The following is a 23,241-nucleotide window of genomic DNA, read 5'->3' as shown; positions in this document are numbered from 1 at the left end:
CGCACTGATTTGGGTGAGAGCCGGGGTGCCTTTGCAGGTGACTAGATCGGTGGTGGATCCGGAGGGGCGGTATGTAGCCATCACAGGTAATTTGGGGGGCAGGGCCCTGAATATTTGCTGCATTTATGCGCCTAACGTGGACCAACTCTCCTTTCTGACCGCGCTGTCGGGCTCATTAGCCCACTGTTTTTCGGGGCCCCTCTTATTGGGGGGGGACTTTAACTCGGTGGTGGATGTAGATCTCGACCGTTCCCACCCTCCCCTCCCGGACTCCCCGGTTCGACGGGTGGCCAAGGGTAGGAGGGAGTGGCAATCCCAGTGGGGACTGACGGATTTGTGGCGAGCGCAGCACCCGCATACCCGGGACTACTCCCACTTCTCGGGTATGCACGAACTTCACGTGCGGCTAGACGGGTTGCTGGGGTCGGCGGACCTGATGGCCGCGACGGTGAGGACTGAATATCTGTCCAGGACTCTATCCGATCATAACCCGTTGCTAGCTGTCTTTCAGTGGTCTCCGGGTACCTCCGCTGTCCCTACTTGGAAACTACGACCCGAGATTTTGGAAGATCAGGTGTTTAGGACGGAGCTAGAGGACAAAATTACCGAATATTTTGTAGCGAATGCCGGTACGGCCGGGTCGAGAGCCACGGAGTGGGACGCATTTAAGGTGGTGGTCCGGGGTTACTGTATAGCAAAGAAGGTGGGGATGCGTAAAGTTATCTTGGACGAGCTAGCTGAAGCGGACCGGAAACTCCGTGAGATAGAACTTCGCCGTCCCGGTAACCCGGAGCTACAGGAGCAAACACTGGCGGCAAGAGAGGCAGTGGCCGTTGAAGTCGAAAGACTTCGGAGCTTCGATTATAGGATCTACTTAACTAGATCATTGGCGGAGGGGCATCGGTCGGGGGCGCTCCTGGCGTGGCTGGCTAATCCCTTGAGACGCACCACCCCCACGATGGCCATGCGCACTGAGGAGGGCGGTGAGGTATATACCCAACCCGAGATCCTAGACTGTTACCTGCGCTATTATGAGGAACTCTACCGTAGTAAGATGTCGCAGGACACCACCCCCATTGATGATTACTTGCAGTTGCTCCCGATCCCCACTTTGGAGCCGGAACAGGCGAAGGACTTGGGGAGGGATGTAGAGCTAGGGGAAATCCGAGGAGCCATTAAAAGGATGGCTAGGAATAAAACGCCGGGCCTGGACGGACTTCCGGTGGAGTTTTACTCCACGTACATGGACCTCCTAGCCCCTAAATTGCTAGTGGTATATCGGGAGGCGAAACGCTTGGGGCACCTGCCGAAGTCGATGTGCGAGGCTCTGGTGGTCCCGCTCCTCAAACCAGGCAAGGAGGGTAACGAGCCGACCTCTTACCGACCGTTATCGATGCTCACGGTCGACTATAAGGTCCTAAGTAGCATTTTGGCATCAAGGCTGTTGGGCCACATGAGCTCCCTGATCCATGTTGATCAGGCGGGTTTTATTCCCAGGCGCAATACGGTAATGAACATCCGGCGCCTATTTCGAATCCTAGGGGAGGCCCACGAAGGAGCACCTTGCCCCTTGGTCTTATCAGTTGACCTGGAAAAGGCCTTTGATAGCCTGGAGTGGGCATACCTCCACAGAGTCTTGACGCGTTTTGGTGTGGGGGAGGGGTTCCTGCGGTGGACAGCGGTCTTGTACACCTCGGCAACGGCCAGGGTGCGGTCAGGCCCACTGATTTCCCGGCAGTATTCGGTGTCCCGGGGCACGAGACAAGGGTGCTCCCTCTCTCCCCTGCTCTTCGCACTTTCGGTGGAGCCTCTGGCGCTATCGATCCGCACTGGAGCCCATTTTGGGGGACTGCAGACCATATCGGGACAACAATTTATTTCCCTCTATGCCGATGACTTATTGCTGTTCCTAGAGGATGCCGAAGCTGCCCTGACCGGAGCTGACGCGGCGCTTACCACCTTCGGAGAACTCTCGGGCTTGAAGGTGAACTGGGCAAAAACTTGTCTGTTCTCGGTCCGACACGGTGAGCCCCAACCTGCCACCGCCAGAGAGATTAGGTGGGAACCGTGCTGCCTAAAATATCTTGGGGTTTATGTGTACCACGACCAGGCGGATGTCTTAGACGGTAATATTGCTCGCTGCATCCGAGCGTTGAGAGGTTCCATGAGCTTTTGGGCCACCTTGCCGCTGTCAGTGGCCGGTTGTATCGCGTTGCTGAAAATGGTAGCGCTCCCACGACTATTATATTACTTTAGGACGCTCCCGCTCTGGATCCCCCGGCTACCTTCCGGCACTTGAATTCCATGCTAGTATCATTTCTCTGGGGGTCGGGCCGCCGCAGGGTGGCACTTAAGACCCTAATGAGACCAAAATCGGAGGGGGGGTTAGCGGTGCCGGACCTTGAAAACTATTACCTAGCCGCCCAACTGCAGACTTACACTCAAGAAATTGCGCTGGAGTTCCGGGGACCGGAGGACGAGAGAGGGCGCGGCATGCCTAGGCACGTCTTCTCCTATATCGCTTTACGGCAACGGCTGACCTTGAGAGACCTCACACGTGAGGAACGGGCCATTCAGTCCTGCTGGAACCGAGTACATGCTCATGTGCAGCTGAGGCGCCCCTATGCTCCGGAGATCCCGTTGGGGATGATCACTGCCCTACCACACGGTGGTGATTGGTCCCGGTTGAGGTTCTGGGAAGATGCAGGGCTGCAGATGGTGGGTGATCTATACGAGGGAGGTGTCTTGTTGCCCTTCCAGTCGATACTGGAGCGTTTTGATGTTCCTCGCGGCGATTTCCTTCTACATGCGGCAGTGGTGAGGGCGGTTCAGGCGCACTGGCGGACCGGACAAGAGGAACCCCCTACGTCGGAGACCTGCCAGTACGTCATGATGTCGGCTGGGACAGTCAAAGCGGTAACGTGTCTCTATTCCAGATTGATTAATGCGGGGCTCCCCCCCCTGGAGGCCCTCAGAACCAGATGGGAAGTAGATATTGGAAGGGATATACCGGAGACTACATGGGCCCAGCTGGTGCGCCGTGCGTGGAAGGGCACTCGTCACGCCCGGTTTCAACTGGTCCACTATTATATATTACACCGGGCCTACCTGACCCCAGAGAAAATTAGGAAATATTTTGCCTCGGACTCGGCGGTTTGCCCCAGATGCAGAACGCCGGCAGCTACTTTAATACATATGCTATGGTCTTGTCCGGCGCTGTCCTCTTACTGGGGTGCGATAGGGGATACTCTAAAGGAGGTGACCGGGAGGGACCTGACAATGGATGCCGCGGTTGGAGTGCTACACTGGTTCCCCCATACTCCCAAGAACAAGCTCTCGAGTAAATTAATTGACCTGGGCCTACTGCTGGCAAAACGTGAGATCACTAGACACTGGAAGGCACGAGTTGGTCCAACGGGCACTAAATGGCGCAGCGAATTCTTGAAATGGGCAGCTGGAGAAAGCACCCTTAGGCACCAATTAGCAGCGCGGCGACGCAACGAGAAGATGTTAGAGGCAGCGCAGGAATGGGAAACACTAGTGCAGGCCCTGCGAGATTACCTCACTTCCAGTTATTCAGATAGCGATGATGATGCACACAATCCAGCCCACTGACCTTCTTCTGGAGTGTTCTCCTTTCTGATAGGATTTGTTCCCTACAGCTAGCTCTAGACATATGCTCAACACACCAACGGCGGGGTGGGTGGGGAGGGGGTGGGGGGAGGCAGGAGGACTAGGCGCTGCTCCTTCACTTTCATTAGGACGGTAACGTTATTGTTTGTTTAGCTCGGGCCTTCCGGGGGGGATTAGACTGCGAGGGAGGGGGGGGAGTTTTATTATAGTTATTTTGAAAAGCAGATGACGACTTACATTACTCCTGGCTGATATCACGTGACGACCAGAGCATTCTGTGTGGGACATTAGGTAGCGCCGCCCAGCCTCCGGGATGTGGGCCAACAGGCTGTGTAACAAAATTACTTCCTGCAAGTGGTCCCCTTTACTACTATTGACACTGTTTTCGCAATTGGATGTCAGCAAGTAACTTGTATTAATTCCTGCAATAAAAATATATTAAAAAAAAAAAATAATCATACAAGATCCGCACCGCATGTTTAGTCGGCCCTGTCAAGCACTGTTTTGCCGCCCTAGCATACAATGCTCTATTGTAATTACCTCCAGGGAGAAGCCACCTATCCATCGCGTTTCCGGGATCCGTGACGGGCCCATAAGTGCCCTGGTTGATGGCAGCTAGCTAGGAAGCCCAGTAATATCGTTTGATGTCAGGGAGAGCAACACCGCCGTCATACCATGGAAGCGTCAATTTTGCCAAAGCAATACGGGGTCTGCCCTCCCATTATAGACTACGCTGCAACCACCTCACGAAAATAACTGTCAGGCACTATATCTAAAGTATTCTGAAGGGCATACAGAAACCAAGGCAGAGACATCATTTTAAAGAGGACTGCACGCCCCAAGAGGGAAAGAGGAAGTTTTTTCCAATTAGTCGTATCGCTCCTTAGTCTCTGCAACGGGGGAAGGAGATTCCTCGCATACCGGACCACCGGGTCTAAGGAAATGAAAATCCCAAAATACTTGAAACCACCCGTAGAGATCTGAATCGGACAATTTCGCGGAGGGACTGGAGTCTCCCCCAAAGAACGAACAAGAGAGACTTCCCCCAGTTTGTAGACAACCCAGAATTCCTACCAAAGGACGCCAACACATCACAAACGACAATTAGGGACTTTCTGGGCAAGGTCAAATAAAGTAGAATGTCGTCTGCATAGAGAGAGAATCGGTCCTCCCAATCTGGGGACCATCGAATACCCCGGATAGAAGGCTTCCAACAAATCCAAGCTGCCAAATGTTCAAGGGCCAGCGAGAAAAGAAGAGGAGACAGGGGACATCCCTGTCGGGTGCCCCGCCCAATACAGAAGGACGCTGAGACCCGGTTGTTCACCACTACTTGCGCGAGCGTTTCAGTATATAACAAACGCACCCAGCGAATGAAGTCGGGACCAAAACCAAATTTAGCCAGGACTGCCCACAAATACGGCCATTCCACGGTGTCAAAGGCTATGGTTGCATCAAGCGAGGCTATTATGGCCGGTTCCTTCAGGGTATGAGCCCTGGCTATCACGCCATGCAATTACTTTAATCAGCCTATTAGCGAGAAGCTTGGCCAGTATTTTGGGCTCTGCGTTTAATAACGAGATAGGCCTATAAGAGGAACAGTCAGTTCCTGGCTTGCCCTCCTTATGAATAACCACCACCGACGCTACTCTCTGGTCATAAGGCAGTATCCCCTGCTCACGGGCCTCAACAAATATACCCTTAAGGTAAAGAGCGATCTTATCAGGCCGAAGCTTACATAGCTCAATAGGGAGCCCATTGGGTCCCAGTGCCTTACCAGAGTTCAAGGAGCGAATCGCCAAGGCTATTTCATCGGCGGTAAGGGCACTATCCATGAACTCACGGTCCTCCCTGTTCAAGCACGGGAGCTGTATATCTATCAGTGGCGAATAGGAGACCTCCTCCGGTCGATCCGACACGAGGTATAAACAGTGTGAAAGTAAGTCGCAAAACTGTCCACTATCTCTTGGGGATCGGTAAGCCGTGCCCCCACCGCCGACACAAGTTCTGGGACAACACGATCTGCGCTATCCTTTTTGTCCAGCCAAGCAATAAGCTTCCCTGCTTTATCTCCGAGGTCATATAGCCGACCCTGCTGCTCTCTACTCAGGGCTCTGGCACTATTTGTAACCAGAGATCTGTACTCAAGTTGCTTAAGATTCAGGACGTGAGTTTAGCTCGTGTTACCTCCTGTTCCAGTCCTACCTCCAGGCGATCTATCTCAGCCTCAGCTTCAACAACTTCCCTATTCCTCTCCTTCTTCGCTCCCACTATCAAGGATAGAGCCTGACCCCTGATAACAGTCTTAAAGGCTTCCCAGAGAGAAACAGAAGAGGACACCAACACCTCATTCTCCAGGAAATACTGATCTAGAGCCCTAATCAGGTCCTTACGAATTCTGGGATTACGCAGATACCAAGGGTTGATAGGGGTTACCCTACCCTCCGACCCTGATGCAATACAGTAGCGGATTAAGAGCGGGGGGTGATCAGAGATGCCCCTAGCCAGGTGAACCGCCTCAGCAATGTAGGATGCGTGGGCCGTAGGCACCAGGCAATAATCTAAACGGGAAAGACTACCATGGGCCCCAGAGTGATAGGTGTATTGACTCTGGTCCGGGTGAAGCAGTCTCCAGCTATCCACTAACCCCATAGCATCTAGAAAGTCGAGGAACCATCGCCGCAAACGCCCCGTATCACGCTAAGGGTGCCTATACATCACTCCAGAAACCACACAATTAAATGTAAATGTAAATGTGTTGTATTTGTATAGCGCGAACAGTAACCCGTAAGCATCCCGGCGCTTGTACTCCTACCACAAGGGAACCCCTCCTGGCTTTTCCTTGTGAGGTATCCACTCCTGGGCATCCCATGGTGAAACCAGGCATCCCTTGTGTATCGGGGGCCGTATTGGAGACTAAGCAAGCTATTGCCCAGAGTTGCAGCGTGGGGCCCATGCTTAGATTCGGCACTGAGGCGAGAATATCCGGTCAGAGGAATTTAAGCCCGATCCCGCCAAGGCGGGAATCGAACCCTGGTCCCTGGCCAGCGCTCTGCATCAAGGTCTGCCGCTCTAACCATTGAGCCACACTTCTCCACATTGAGCCAGTCTTCTCCCAAAATCAATAGTCCCCTCTGAAGATCCAGCAGAATCTTCCCCAAGTCAGCGAAAGTGATAGCCTGCATACCCGGGGTAACATACACCGACAACAGGGTCAGGACCTGCCCTTCCCAGCGGCCCGTCACCCCGACATATCTGCCTCTATCATTCTCCGAAACAGATTCAATCAAAAAACGGAAGCGCCCTCCGAGTCAGGATGCCCACCCCCCTGGTTCCCGTTGTAAATCCTGTATGAGCCACCAACCTGTAACGTATTCTATGCATCGCCTTACACGAATTGCCTACTAAGTGTGTTTCCTTGAGTAAACCACATCAGGCGCATGACGTTTGAGATACTGAAGAACCACACTGCGTTTAATTTTGTCCCCCAACCCATTCACATTCCAACTCAATACCTTCAGTTCCCTACCCACCATCATCAAACATGAAAAGGAAGCGACAATCCTCCGACTGCTGCAAAACATAAATGCTACATTTCAACTTGATACCTTGATCAACGAAAACTGAAAACACACAGAATAAATCAAACAAACAAAGAAAAACCCGCCCCACAAATAATCCCCTATCCCCACCCCGTACCCCTGCTCACGGCATTCGCCAATCCCCAACTCGCAGTGTGCCTGTCGCCCCATATTCTAACTAATCAACTATCTAAAAATAGATCTGAGGAGGAGTGCGGTACTACACATCCCCGCCTTATCCCTAGGATATTGCTACACCTATTTTAAATCTATTTCCCAAAAATCACACCTGCGAAAACATCTCGTACATGGCCCCCCTTCCATCCCGGTCTCATGTCACGGGTGACAATGTTACTCAACATTAATGTTTTTGCGAGCCCCCTTCGTCTTCGCCGCTCCGTCTTTGATTCTCTCCTCTGGAGAGAAGACTCTCTACCCAGTCCGAAGCAATTTCCTTATTGTCGAAGAACCAAACCTTTCCCTCGGCTTCAACACCCAACTTAGCAGGGTACATCATGGCGTACTTGAGTCCTTTATCACAAAGCCGCTTCTTGACTCCCATGAAACTTCGCCGTTGCTTCTGAACTGCCTGTGTGAAGTCTGGAAAAATGTTGAGCGTGAAATTCTAGTCCTTCAAAGGGCCCCCGGACCTTGAGGCTTGCGGGATAGCGTCTCTGTCTCTAAAGTTGAGCACCCTCGCAATCATCAGCCGAGGTGGAGCCCCCCGTAGCGGCCTTCCTCCCGGAATTCTGTGTGCTCGCTCTACTGTAAAGAAATTCCCCAGTCCCTTCGGTTTCAAATGGTTAAGTATAATATCCAATAGTAACAATGGGGGGAGGTAGAGTATAGAGATGGGATTCTCACTCCACGGGCACTGATAATTAAACAAAAAGAATCCTACTCCGAGTGCATGCCCCAGGGATGGGGGACACTCAGTGTTGTGAAAAATACCCCTCACACACCAACAGGCCCCTTGGTGTCATGCTTCATCATTGGGGTCTTCGCATCCCACTAGAGGGATGCGGCGTGCTACGACCAGCGACTACGCGGGAGCACTGTCAGAGTTGACTATGTGTGGTGTGTGTAAGGTGTAAGTGATGGGGTATTTGAGGATGTGAGTGAAGGGTGTGGTGAGAGTTAAAAAGTGCCTGGCTAGTAGGTTCAAAAAAACTTTATTCAAGACCTCAAGCTGGTACTGCTAAAAGAAGTGCAAAGTGAGGTTAGTTGTCTTTATTATGGACATTACCTCTGGTGTGCGTCGACATGTTTCGGAACTGGTGTTCCTTCTTCAGGACGGGGGCACAACTTCCCAACCCTACTCACGTTTTTTTACAAAAAAGACTTTTTGTCTAGGAATTAAAAGAAAAGTGAAAATATTTACAGTGAAGAGAAAGGGCTATAGTGTGCCTACAGCGGTATTGGTTCATGCAGTTGCATGACCTAAAAAAGAAAAAGAAAAAGTAAGTGAATTTGGTCGCCACAGAGGGCTGGCTCAAACAGGTGCAGTCACCTGGAGCCCCAAATGGTTAAATGAACCTGTAAGGGAAAAGGACAGACACAACACACTACACAAAAGACACACAGTAGTTAATGATGGTTCTGTGAAACATACTCATTGTTAATGATTTATCCTGCTTCATGAGCATATCCAGAACGTCAGGGTGGGATGATGGATTCGTAATCTATGTGGGTAAAGAAATGGTTTCAGTATCCTCTACTCACTGTTAGGGTCGTGCTTGGTTGATCTCTGACAGTTTATCTACTTAATATTCACAAAATCCGCCAGAGAATGCCTCCTTCTACCACCCAGCGCTGCTCCGCTGATAATGGCTAGCATATGGGGTCCTGTCATATATAGGCCTAGAAATGCTGATTGATCGCTTTCTAATTCGTTAATTATCGGATGTGAGGCATAGTCCATATATGGAGAATCCGCCCTTGCGCCTATCAGACTGATCGCCACATTCCCGTAGTGACACGCATCGATGTTAGATAGAGTGGTATCTGTAGAGCTCACTCTGCGCATGCGTATTGTTCGATCTCACGGCTGAAAGCGGTTACTTAGGACGCATGTGTCCATAAGGATCGCTACACTCCCATAGTGACACGCATCGCTCTGAGCATGTTAGATAGAGTGGTGTCGGTAGACCTCACTCAGCGCATGCGCAATCTGATCGCACGCCTGAAAGCGGTTGCTTAGGACCTATGCGTGTGTTAGTGGCGGCGTTTCTACGCATGCGCGGTGTTCGATTGTAGTGTTCTGAAGGCACATGAACAAGAAGCTTTGAAAATAAAAGCGATTCCTATTGATATTGAGAAATAAAGACGAGGAGAAGGAATCCAAGTGCCCTCTGTTGATGTAGAAATATTTGGAAATATTTCCTTTGTCTTTATAATTAGTTAGAAGTGGGTTTAAAATTCAGGGAATGCAGGCAAGTTACTTTAGGGCGGTACTTAAGGCATCTTATTGGATAGACCTGTGAGTAATTAATAAGGACATATGGTCTTAGAGAAAAGGACAACCTAAACCTTTCTATACCAATCAGCCGTTAGTTTGCCAAGGACATGTCTTTCCCAGAGACAAAAAACAGCCCAAGTCGTTGCATACTCTTCAGACTTTATAGTTGATCTGCATCAGTTTACGCCAGACAGATGGCCCCATGGAATATCATCATTTAGGCCCTCGATGTGAGTGTTCAAACGGAAAACCCATCGTTGTTCTTTTTGAAACAGGCCAGTTTCGGATTGTAAACGTTCAATTATTGTCCAACGTAAATCATTGATACAATGTTGTTGTTCCAGGAAGTGAGACGCCATTTTAGTAGTTGTTTTTTTACAGCGTATGTTGCTCTAGTATTCTCCTATTCTCACTTTTACAGGTCTGGTAGTCATGCCTATATATTCTAGGCCACATGGGCATGTTATCATATAGACAACATTTTTCGTGTTGCAATTGGTAAATTGCCGTTGCTCCCATGATGTACCGTTTCTGAAAGTTAAGATCTTGCTTTTTTGAGTTAGATGGCAACTACTGCAATCTCCACAAGGGAAATGTCCTTGGACTCCAATGGTGGTCTGTCTGCCACTTGGATTTTGCCGGGGTCTGGTATGTACCAGTATGTCTTTGATATTTCTACCCCTGCGATGTGCATACATTGGTTTCTCGAAATCCATACTTCCGCAGTTCAGTATCCTCCAATGTTTGTTTATCACTTTTGACACCTCGTTAGACATAGTCGTAGAGGTCGTGACACATATCGGTCTTTTGTTCAATTCTTTGTCCTGTGTATTGTCTTTGAGGAGAGCGTCCCTGTGATTGTTCCTGGCCCGTTTCATTGCCCTGTCGATGGTTCTGACGGGGTAATGTCTTTGTATTAATTTCGTTTTCAGATCTTTTGCCTGTGTATTAAATTGGTTCAATTCTGTACAATTACGTCGGAGACGCAGAAATTGACCATACGGTAGGTTCTCCCTTAGGTGTCTGGGATGAAAGCTGTCGTACCGTAGTAAGCAGTTTCTGGAAGTGGGTTTAAAATGAGTTGAGCTTTTCAGTCTACCATCCTCTGTATATATGTTTAAATCCAGGAAAACCATTGATGTGCTAGAGACAGCACTCGTGAATTTCAGATACCTATTTTGGTTATTTAGCCACGTCACAAATTTGGAGGCACTATCCAGATCTCCATCCCAAATGATGAATATGTCGTCTATATACCTTTTGTGATAGGGTCCGTCCAGCACTCTCGTTTTTTTGTTTGTCTTCTTTACAGTTTTAATCTTTTCGTTGTTGTGCACCATTACCTAGTGTTTTAGTCTAAAAACACTTCGTGAATATGTTGCAAAAAGTGAGACACTGGGAAATCCCGATGTCTAAATGGTAATGTTCTGCACACTTTCACTTGAACCACTTGGTTCTCCTCAGGTATACTTGTAAACCAAAATAATAATGATGATCCATAAAGTACTCCTGGTTTCAAAGATCTCTGTTTATTGTTTCTTTTTAATTCATCTGAATCCTTTATTTTCCAGGACAATACAAATTATCATCTCCCATTTACCCAATGCATTTCGGGTCTATGGTGACCCTTCTTCGGGGGTCTCTATTGAAAAAATCAAGAAAAAGTTGCAATCAGCCCTTAACCTATATACATGTGTACATTGACATTTACATATGTTTAAACCCACTATATTCTTACGTGCAAACAAACATCTGTGAATCATGGCATATCCTTTTATATCGATCGTTTTCACTATTCACAAAAAATGTACGTTTTAGCGCTAAAAAATGTGCCAAACACCAAGACCCTGTTAAATGCTCAAAATAAAACACACTGAAAGAAAAACACTCTAGACCTCGTTTAACCCCAAACTAATTTTAAACAGACATTCTGTGTAGCGCTTTAAATAGCGCTACACAGAATGTCAGGCAGTAGCAGATTGGCCGACATTACGCAAACGAGGGACGTTTTCATTTCCCAGTAAGTACAACGCGGGAGAGGAGCAAAATGTTTGTTAGGCTAAACTCTTTTCTGTTTAAAATTAGTTTGGGGTTAAACGAGGTCTAGAGTGTTTTTCTTTCAGTGTGTTTTATTTTGAGCATTTAACAGGGTCTTGGTGTTTGGCACATTTTTTAGCGCTAAAACGTACATTTTTTGTGAATAGTGAAAACGATCGATATAAAAGGATATGCCATGATTCACAGATGTTTGTTTGCACGTAAGAATATAGTGGGTTTAAACATATGTAAATGTCAATGTACACATGTATATAGGTTAAAGGGCTGATTGCAACTTTTTCTTGATTTTTTTCAATAGAGACCCCCGAAGAAGGGTCACCATAGACCCGAAATGCATTGGGTAAATGGGAGATGATAATTTGTATTGTCCTGGAAAATAAAGGATTCAGATGAATTAAAAAGAAACAATAAACAGAGATCTTTGAAACCAGGAGTACTTTATGGATCATCATTATTATTTTGGTTTACAAGTATACCTGAGGAGAACCAAGTGGTTCAAGTGAAAGTGTGCAGAACATTACCATTTAGACGTCTATATACCTTTTCCAGGTATTGATCTGGGAGTGGTATGGATTGTCACTATGTAGGATTCTGTGCTGTTCCAGGTGGTGGACGTACAAACCAGCCAAACTTGGAGCAAAAGTACTCCCCATGCTCGTCCCATGGGTCTGTAAGTATATGGTCTGGTTGTATTGGAAGAAATTCTCTTTCAAAGCCAGAGAGATACACTCCAGCACTAGATTCCTTGGGGTTTGGTATTTCCATGTGTTGCTAAAGAGTACTTCCTCTATGATTTGTAGTGTTTCTTCATGAGGCTGGTGTATAAACTCTCTACGTCGAGGCTTAGTAGGAGTTGTTTTGATGGGTCAAAGACCTTGTCTTCAAGTAGTTGTAGTACTGACTTGGTATCTTTTAGATAGGTACTGGTAGATTGTACCAGAGGACGGAGAAACGCATCCGCAAATTTTGATAAGGGCTCCAGGATGGAGCCAATCGGTCTTTCTGGTGGGTTGTTGATACTTTTATGAATCTTTGGGATGCAGTAAAAGTAGGGTGTCCGTGGTGATGGTTGTTGCAAAAACTCCGCCTCTTTTTTACTCAGCCAGTCATGGGCTAAGCCTTCTTCCACCATGCCCCCAATTTTGATATGTAATCTTTCTGTTGGGTCTTCCTTTAGGATTCTGTAGTTGCGTTCATCAGATAGTAAACGTGTGCATTCCGCGTTATAAGCCTCTAGGGTTTGTAGAACAATGGCTCCCCCTTTGTCAGCTGGTTTTATAATGAGTTCACTGTTGTTTGTCAGTTCCCTTAGGGCTTTTTGTTCATTGCCACTGGTGTTATGGAAGGGGTTTCTTTCTTTCATGTTGAGTTTGTTGACCTCAGTGATGACTGCTTTTTCAAAAGTTAGGATTTCCACAGGTATTGTCGAATCTGGTGGGGTAAAGGTTGATTTCAATTTTAAACCAGTGTCTGTCTTGTCGTTAGGCAGTGGCTTATCTTTAAAAAAAGCCTGTAGCTTTAGTTTGCGGAAGAAGTCCTGCAGTTCCATGTTAAGTTTGAAGATGTCTGGTTTCTGGGTCGTTACAAACCCTAGTCCTTTGTTCAGTACACTTTTCTGTGTCACTGTTAGTGTCCAGGGTGTGAGATTGACTACTAGGTCCCTCTCTTGCTCGTCGATGGCTGGTTCGGGAGGGATCCGGTCATGCTCCTGGTTGTCCGGGAGTTGGGTTGGTCCTGATCTTCCCATGCCACGGTGTTGCCTTTCCGGTTGCGTCCCCGTGTGGTCTGGCGTGTGCCTAAAAAAGGCTGTTGTTGGCCTAGAAAAGGCTGTTGTTGGCCGTAGTAACCCTCGTTATAATCCGTGTTCCATTGTGGATAGTTTAGTACTCCAGGTGGTGGTCCGAATTGGAAAGGGTTAAATTGCGGTGGGCCCATCTATTGTGGATATTGGGTTTGTGATTGGTAGCCTCTCCATCCCCTTTGTCTGGGGAATTGTTGTCTCCTCTAAGTATAATATCCTCCACAAAAAGGTCCGGGGCCATACCCTCAGCCTTCTCTTGGACCCCAATAATGCGCACGTTGTTTCTCCGGGCCCTCCCTTCGTATTCGTCCAGCTTAAGGCTTGCCATATCGCCAGAGGCCTTAAGGATCCGGACTTCCTGTTGCATCTGCGCCACATCGTCCGTCAAACTTGCCGTTTTGATATCCAACGACTTTACCTTTTCACTGGTTTTAGTGAGATCAGCCCGAATTAAATTTACCTCGATAGTTACTGTGTCCAACTTTTGCTCCAGAGACTCCATCTTCTGTCCAAGGGAGGTTTTAACCCCCTCTACAGCGGCCATCCCACCCACTAGCATAGGTTCCATTGCAGGGCCCAAGGCCTCTCCACCCCCGTCTTGTGGTTTTCCAGTCCCCGTAGGCGAGCCTCTGGGCTGCGTGTACCGATCCAGCTTGTTGGCTTGGACGTATCGGGACCCCTTGTTGGGCTTAGACTGCTGTTTCTCCGCATCTGGTTTAGTCGCCATTTCAAGGGTAGGCCCAGGACCAGACACTTGGTATCCCAATTTCTCTCGACAATGGCCAAAGGGTCCTGGCCGCACTCTGGGCATATCCGTGCCCGTCGCCAACAGCTGTGTTCACCACTGAATCGGAGGGCCGGGTGGACCTGCGACAACTTTTTACGCAATTATCAGCGCACTTTTCGAGTTGCAAGCCCAGTCTTCTGTAGACAGAATGGGACACCACATCTACAGCCCACCACCAGTCACTAGCGACCTTCCGTTGCGGGCTCTCAAAACGTCTTGTCCGGACCACCGCCGCTCCAAAGGCTCTGCCCATGCCACACCCACGTGTCCCCTGGCCAGCGCTAAATACACGGGGGCACTCTTCACCACCTTCGGCGGTCTGAGAGCAACGCGGGAGCAACCGGGCCTCAACTCCACTCACCAGCACAGTATTTGGCACTCATCCCCCTCAGGCAGTGTGCACAGGGCCCTCATTGTCACCAATTTCAGCTCTGGCAATAGTCTCCCGCAGTCCGACAGGGGGGCGCTATCAGAACAAGAAAGCTCCGGGCTAGATGTGGGGCCGGACCGGCGAATCCCGGTTTCCAGCCCCGTTGTTGTCTCACTCGCGCCGGGGTCTATTTCAATTTGATACCCTGGACCCCGGCTTTCAGATGAGCAGGCAGCAAATTCACCGGCGATATTACTCCGGCCCTCTGCATCGGAACGGGACGCGGAGCACAGCCCGCGGCACCGCTTGCCCTCCGTTACGAGTTTCCGCCTTCAGGGCACAGGATTTGCATCACAATAGCTCCGGGGGTCTCTGGAGCCCCTAGCTCACGCGGCCATTTTGGACTCGCGCGAAGCTCCTCCTGATTATTCCATTGTTAATGAGTTTTATATTGTGCATTTTCCTTTCCCACTAGTTTTAGGTATAGGCCATTCTATGTTTAACTTTTTAATTGCCTGCACTTCCCAGTTGTCATTTTTTTCATGTACTTTTTCTCATACCCCTTGCTTAGAAATATAAAGAAAAGCCCATCTGATTCATTTTTAGAATACTGTCTTTTATGCTTAATTTTTTAGGTCTCGCCTGAGCCAGCGCATGTGCTGCTCGGCGAGACATTTAGTAAGTGAGCTTTTAAAATCGCTGCCACAGGCTTTTGCTGGCCTAGCGCTTGCGGGTATGCGTGTGTGCACGCCCGCAGCCGCCAGCTTTCAGTGCCCGAGGCGCCATCTGGAGCGCGATCAATTTCGCTGCTGCCGCGCGCGCACCACTGTCGTGCTTTTTTAAAAATTTCCTTTTTACGCGTGCGCAATCGCACACACAACTCGCTCACCACTTGCGTGTTTTTTTAAATGCCTTTTTTGCAAGCGCACACATCTCCCAGGCTTGCGGTATCACCAGGCATAAAGCATGCGCCTCCTTTCTTTTCTTATGCACACCGTGGCGTGCTCCATGCCCGTGAAAGAGATGGCTCTTTGGTGTGCTCCTGAAAGCTCTATTTGCTTTCCCCCTCCCACTTTGCACAAACGGAACATTTCCCTGAATGATGCGGCAACACCTCTTCAATACTGTCTCCTCCTTCCCAGTATTTGCCCGACCTCCTTCTCCACCTTCGGGGGTCCCGCTCTGCCATGGCACGAATTTGCCTGCACTTTGTAAGTATGCATGTTGTTAATTAACCGCACTTGATTGATGTGTTATTTAATTTCTTCCCTGCTCCAAAGTGTGTGCATGATCTTTGATATGCAGGTTTAATTGCATTTTGGTATAGTGTGTCTTTGTGGGTGCTTGTTTGTGTCTAATGCTTATTAGTTTCTATGTGTGTACATGTTTGTATCTGTGTTTGTGTGTTTTTTTGTCTTTGTTGCTTATCCTACACTACACACTTCATGGCGCGCGCATTTGTCTTTTAGCATAACATCAAAATAATTGCAGATTCGTTCACACTGCCATAATAGCCCATGGGCATTTTTCCTATCTGCTGTCCCAGTTGAGCTCTGCCTCCCCTGTTCTCGGTTTACGCTCACCCAGGGGTGAAATCTGCTTCTCAGAATCCCGAAAATAAATGTTGTTCACAGTACCAATGCCACTCTGTAAAATCTACTTCCTTCCACGCTATACGGGACCGCCAGGGATGGACTCGGAATGGAAAGCAATTACAAATGCAGTCCTGGGATCTTTTTTCTCTCACAGCAAGGCCCAACGAGCTTTGGAAACATCGATACCAACCAGTACATGTTATGAAACTGGCTAACTCCACTCACAGGCCCAGGCCTCAGACAGTAGTTTATCCAATAAGTTATTGTCACGCTTCTCATCGGGACCTCGGGTACTAGGGCGGACTAGGCAGTATCCTATATTCATACTGTTATTTATCAATGGTTTTCCATGGCTACAATACTGTTGTACTCCAGCCAGTAATCAAGTTACTTCATTTTGGCACTTGAATACCCACATGTTTTTAAAGTTTACTTAAATGTATTTCAGTTAAAGACGGTCCATAACCACTAAAACACACACATAAAAATATACAGACAAAAATACAAATTAAAAACAATAAATAAACAACAAAATATAATTTTAGGTTAAAATTCATTGTTATTGGCTTGCCTTCAAAGAAGTATAAAATAAGATAACTGTCCACTTTCATTGATCTCACCATTAAGCCATTATTTAACAAACATTGGCATAGCCAATAGGTCTCGCCTTTGGGACCTTATAAGTGCTAAGCCATGCAACAGTTAATGGTGTTGCACCAAGGCTATTGTGCTGCTAACTAAATACTTATAAGGTCCCAAAAGCAAGACCTATTGGCTATGCCAATGCTTGTTTTAATTCTGGTTATGTTAAGCGTTTACAACAGGTCCCGCCAAATAGAAACCTATGCTCCAGAAACACATATTCATTACCTGCTTTTACAACACCACTGAATCTGACTAATGATACAACATATCAAAAAGCCATTATGTTTGTGTATCTGTGATAACAGTAGGGCAATAGCTGTGAAAGGGACAACAAACCGATAGGCAAGTAAGGAGAACAAAGAAGGGAAAGGTAAGAAACTTGATGTCCCCAATGAAGAAACCACCAGAGAAAAAACACTCCCAGGAGTCAAGCATGCAGCTGTCATTAAAACGTGATCCTCCTCGCTCACCGTATCACACTACATCCATTTCAATTACAACCTTTCTTAATTTCCTTCAGTAATACACAAGGGCCTCTGTCAGGACAGAGATGCACTGGCACCTAATTCTAACAATTGCAGCCTCACCTCCTGCAGTATTTGACTATGTTCATGTGTCACTGAGCAGTGTGATGGGGCAAAAGGATTTGTTTCTCGTTCAGCAGTTAGTAACATTTCAAGGTCACTGCATTCTTTACCTCAGAATACCCCAAGTTTGGATCTTTCAAAACTAAGATGATAGTACCACAGCCTTTTCCATTCGGGGGCATTGTCTTCTGGCGGGAAGCCAGTATGTCTTCCGCAAAAGCTGATCCCCTTGTGATTAGAAGACACAAGTATTTCCGACCATTGCCTCCTTTGCCTGCGTATGTGGGGGAACTGCTGAGTGCCCCTGTACTTTGATATGGGTCCAGGTCTTATGATTCTCCAGGGTTTCAACCCTGCTTTGCATGGTTAGTAACACTCCAACCAATATATTCTTCATGCATCTTCAGCTCTTCCTCCAGCTCATGGTCCATGGTCTCTACCTTTTTAGGTCTCGCCTAGCGAACACAGCGCATGTGCTGCTTCGCCTTCGCAAGACTATTGTTGTCGGTGTGGTGCGCGAAGGGAGACAAACCATGTGCGCGCCTAGACAGGCGATGTGCACGCGCATGGTGTATCGCCTCTGACAGTCTCAAGGATATAGTCTTGTATCGCCTCTGACACGTTCCCGTGGAGTTTAAGATGAGGCATGCATAACCTACCACGCTTGCTCAAATGTTCCTTCGCTTGTTTTCACATGTGTGGAACAGAGTGCATTACGTTAGGAAGAAAGGCCCTCGGTACCGATCCCAAATGAACTGTTTAACACCATATATGGTGCCATATATTCCCGTCCTGTGCTGCATTTTTCAAAATCCCATGTTATGTGACAAGGTCAACTCATCATAAGCACAGGGCAGGTAAAACCCATGACGAGTTGACCTTGTCACAAGCATGGAAGTGGTTAAAGGAAAGAGCTTTCCGCCGCAACTCCTCGCATGCTCCAGTTTTTACGACCCTGGGCAGTTCTAACGCTCTGATCGGCATTGTAGCTGCCCTGGTCTTGTTTCCCCTGTTACATCGGAGCATGGACAGATAATTTAATACTGTATTTAAGGTGTCCCCCCCATATGATTGCCCCAATTTTCAGTGATATTCAGTATTTGCTCATTTAATTTCTTTTGTCTTAGAGTTGGTAGTTGTAAATGCATTTTTATTTACAATTTAGTTTCAATGATGGTTGGTGGTGCTTAGTGGTTGACTACTATGCTGCACTCCACGTTTTAAGTGAATCTCTTCCTAGTGTTTTTTTGTTACCTAATTCGCAGAACAGCCAAACAAGAAATTTGTGGTCACTTCTGTAACTGACAAAGGAATTTGTGTGGAACAGGCAGAGCCCTTCACTACACACTTATCATTTGTATTCTTATGAAATGAAATGAAAAACAATTTATATCGCGCAACTAAGCCCAATGGGCGTCAAGGCGCCCATTATCAACAAATGCACTTTTTCTGGAATTTATAGTTGGTGAAAGAAGGCAGATCCATGTAATAAATATATTTTCAAGCTGGATCGTCAACTTTCCTTTCACAGAACGGGAGATTGTATTGCGCATTTGGGACAACTGTTATTATTGCTAGACATACAGCCTAATTGTTTCCATCATGTGGGGAGGTGACGACTGGGGTGGGAGGTTGTGGTGCTAAAGTTGGAGGGGCATTGGGAGATTCTAAGGATGCTGAAGCAGGAAAATCTGGAGACAACTGTTGCTTGACCGCTTATGAATAACTTGCAGTTGTAGAGAAACCGAAATATACGGCCTTTGTTTTGACAGACGCGTGTGTTGGTGTGCCGTTTCTCTTCAAGCGATTTAACGAAGATGCCCCTTGCTGTATTTCTTGGGCTTTTGTATTCATACATAACCTTTTTCGTCCTAGCTCAGAGATAGCCAGCTTCGTATAATTAAACAAAAAAGGAGTGAATAAGGAATGAATAAAAAAGTACTAGCAGACATATAGGGGCCGATTCCAAATCGGTAAAATCCCGTACAAATAGCCGTACAGAGCATTTTTCCCGTACGAATCGTATCCTCGAACGTCCCTGTACATACGATGTAGTACAATGTGTTCCCAAAGCAGTTCTCTGTCCGAATCGTACCAAAGCCCATACGACTCAATAATCCGTACGAATGGCATTCGGAACACGCAGTCTGCGATGTCCGTATGGATCGAAGCAACATTTTCCGATCAACACTCCGTACAACTCTTTTTCTACGGGAGCTCAAAACGTCCGGAAAAGCAGAATTCAACTCGAAATGCGTACGCAACGGAACCCCCCCCCTGGGTATGGTTTGTACACCCCAGGATCGTAGGGGTACAGTTTGTACACCCCTGGATCGTAGGGGTACGGTTCATACACCCCAGGATCGTAGGGGTACAATTCGTACACCCCAGGATCGTAGGTGTACGATTCGTACACCCCAGGATCTTAGGGGTGTAAGGTGTGTACACCCCGTGCGTACACCCCTTGATTTTAGGGGTACGGTGCGTATGTGATTGTGTGGCTCTCCGTACGAACTGCTCATACGTGATGTTTACCGTACGAATCGCCTACTCTTTCCCCGGTCCAGATCGTACTTGGCGGGTCGTGCGGCATGTTTGCGATTCGTACGGCTCACTGTGAGGGTCCATGTTGTACGGATTTACCCTTGCTTTTCGTACGGTTTGCAAAGATTCGGACGTATTTTTTTTTCCTACGGATCGTTTTACGCGATTCGGACCGATTTGTATGATTCGTACGGAAAGGGCCACAAATTCAAATCGTCGTACGGATTAGTTTCCCAAATCGGAATCGACCCCATAAAGTGGCTTTGGAACAGCCCTCTTCATTCATTGCTCTATTCAAGTGTCAAATACAATTTTGCTTCTACCAACACAGCGGGCAACATGGGGTAATTCATGGTCAGCTCACTTGAGTCCTTGGCTCTCTTGCACTGTGGGCGATGCATTTTGCCTCAACACGTCCACATCTGCCTAAAAAGCTGTAAGCTTTAGGGCCAGGTAGAAGCGCCAATAAATTATTTTAAACTGCTTCCCTCCATACAGGGCTTAAAGTGGGATGACAAAACTAGGGGGTCTCTCAAAGGGGCGTGGCCGATGTAATTAGAGCGTGGCTTTAAACACAGTAGCTAAAAATCTGTGCTTAGCGTAGTGTGCCACCTGACTTGTATTTTGCTGGTTCTGTCATTACAGTCACATATATAATACAACAAGTAACATTTCACCTACAACAAGCTAGGACTATTGGCTTTGTCAAAGGTTGTTAGGAGCATAAGATAAAAAATAAAAAACACAACTATGGCTTTGTTGTATATAATTTTGAAAATGCTTCAGTTCTAAAAAGATGAGACTTTGAAAGAACTATAACCAGTGTCTTCAAAGTTACATTAAAGGCAGTAAAGGGGGTACTGCTGCAGAGTTACGATGTTTTTTTATTCACTGAAGCAACTCCTGGTGCTCATGGCCTTGCCCACTTAAAGCCCTGACTCCATTCTTTATCATTTTTATTTTTTAGTCTTGTGTATTAAAACATATATTTTCAGAAAGGTTCAAAGCCAATAGTTCTTTTTTTCTGTGCATCATTAGGAAGAATCCTCTTTTCCTGTTCTGTGCTTTAAAGCTAAATTATGGTTTCAATGCACTCTCATAATACACTTGTCCGCTAAGAAGCACCTGCACCGTATTATTACAATTATTTCCAATGGTGAATTATTTTTATTGTAATTAAACATTTTTATTGGAAGTATATAGCCACCATTTTTATGTCTCAGCATGATATCTGTTCTTTTTTTTGCACCATGTGGCATGTGCATGCAATATAAAACAAGCATTTGCAATGCAGTAAGTCTCACATTTACGAGACTTTGAGCTACAGGCATTGTAATTGGCAATGACTTTTATTTATGTGTTGGTTTTCAAGCCATAAATTAAATGCATTGGCATTTACAATGCCACTAGCTTAAGCTCTTGCAAATGCGAGACCTATTGCATTGCAAATGCTTGTTGTGGTAGTTTCCATCCCTCTCACTTTGCATGGTACCTGCTGCAGCTGGGTTTCCTCAGCAGTCGCGTTCTTCCATGCCATATCCAATTTTTTGAGACTAGCATCCAGAGCTGCCCTCATCTTCCCCCTGGCCCTCTCTCAGGTCCCTAGCTGTCATGTCAATTCCCTTAGATTTCTCACCTCCATTCTTCTAGAGCCAGGCTGAAAGTTTGTCTTGCTTCTGGCCTTTGTCAGTCACGGCACAAGGCTCCTGTAGTGAACTCCTGTCACCCAGAGAAAGATCTTCCCTGGGATCCGCTGCCACTGCTGATCCAACCAAGGTGTACCTCCTTGCTCGTCTCCATGAAGGTCCTTTATGCCATGACCTGTAGGTCACTCCAGGAGGCATTCCCACTCCCCAGCGCGGTCGCAGTCCTGGATGCATTAACACTCCACTGGTACCATGTACTAGTGAAGTATACAAAAAAGGGATGAATGGAATGCTTGACCTAATCTCACACACAGGTAACTACTTGGCCCGCATCCCGGTCCGGGATCCCGGATTATCGTTATTTTGAACCCTTGCCACATCAGTTTGGACCCAGCCATACACAAATCAGTCTTGACCTTGGATTGCTTGTATTTCGGCTCAGGGTGGACCTGTCCTGGATGCTTGGGCTGGAGTGTCACCAATGGAGCAGAGTCAAGAATATTTTGCATAAGGCTGCGTCCAAACTTTTTGTATACTCCTCAGTTCCAGGGAGCACTCTGCACCCCGACCATTCCTAATCCTGTATAACCACCAGGCACTCTATTTATTAGTTTGGTAACTTCCCCTGCCTCCCCATCAGTTCTGCCCCACTTACAGTGCAGGTGGTGTTTAAAGTGCCCACGAGAACAGTTTAAGGCTCTGAGAATCAACAGAAAGAAAAGATAGTGGCCATTCCTAATCCCGCCATAGTCCGGTCCAGAATATTACTTTTTATAAATAATATGACTAGTATGTAAAACATGCAGCACCAAATTGTGCCTCAGTAACTACATTGTGAACTAATGTTCACAAAATATATACATGCTCATTCACATGTCTAACACAAGCTATCATTTTTTCAGAATAATTAGATGTTGTATTTTTAACCAAAAGATTTCATAATTTTTGCAAACTTGAATGATCACCTAAACATAGCTTTTGCTTTGTCCTCGCAACCCTTATGCAGTAATCCAGACTTTGCAGCTAACGGATTCATTTTGTTCTTTTAAACAAAATAAATAACGCAGCCTCAAGTAATGTGTCTTGTTTGTTCCTTTCTCCTTTTTACTAGGAGTGTTTAAATTATCAATCTTCACAACTTCGTGAACCCTTTCTGTGGTTGGAAATTTCTGCAAAACAAATTCATAGTTTTTGATTTTTCTTGCAAATTCCTTTTTGTGAAATAACTAACTTGTGCCCCTGCCATGGACTGCTTATGATCTCACTTATTACATCACTTGTGACATGCTAAATGGCATCGCTGAAATAGAAAAGCGAATTTAAGGGTAAAAAATGGTTGGTACTATTAAAGTTGTGATGGTTTCTTTTACTGTATTTTAGAAAAAGAAACAAATGGTAGTTGTCGCCCTCTGGATTTCAGTGGAAATGCTGCTGCAGCAGGCCTGCCGAGTGTCCACAGTAATGCATTAAAATCAGAGGTAACTATGTTAAACATTTAAGGCCTATTATGAATTTATAATTTTCCCGTAGATTGGC

At 46.9% G+C, this 23,241-nt stretch overlaps 1 protein-coding gene across 4 annotated transcripts in view; it reads left to right on the top strand.

The window, feature by feature from the left end:
* The window catches only part of PHF11 (PHD finger protein 11), a 534,242-nt gene that overhangs the window by 273,521 nt on the left and 237,480 nt on the right, over positions 1-23,241 (top strand). For all 4 annotated transcript variants that reach the window (XM_086934974.1, XM_086934973.1, XM_086934971.1 and 1 more), the window contains exon 9: positions 23,086-23,183. In XM_086934974.1, coding sequence (XP_086791100.1) covers positions 23,086-23,183 — 98 coding nt within the window. The remainder of the gene's footprint in view (positions 1-23,085; positions 23,184-23,241) is intronic.

This window comes from Lissotriton vulgaris, chromosome 8 (assembly GCF_964263255.1).
Source record: "Lissotriton vulgaris chromosome 8, aLisVul1.2, whole genome shotgun sequence".
NCBI classification, from domain to species: Eukaryota; Metazoa; Chordata; class Amphibia; order Caudata; family Salamandridae; genus Lissotriton; species Lissotriton vulgaris.
Note: the sequence above shows the minus strand (reverse complement) of the source record. Positions and strands in the feature narration are given on the sequence as shown.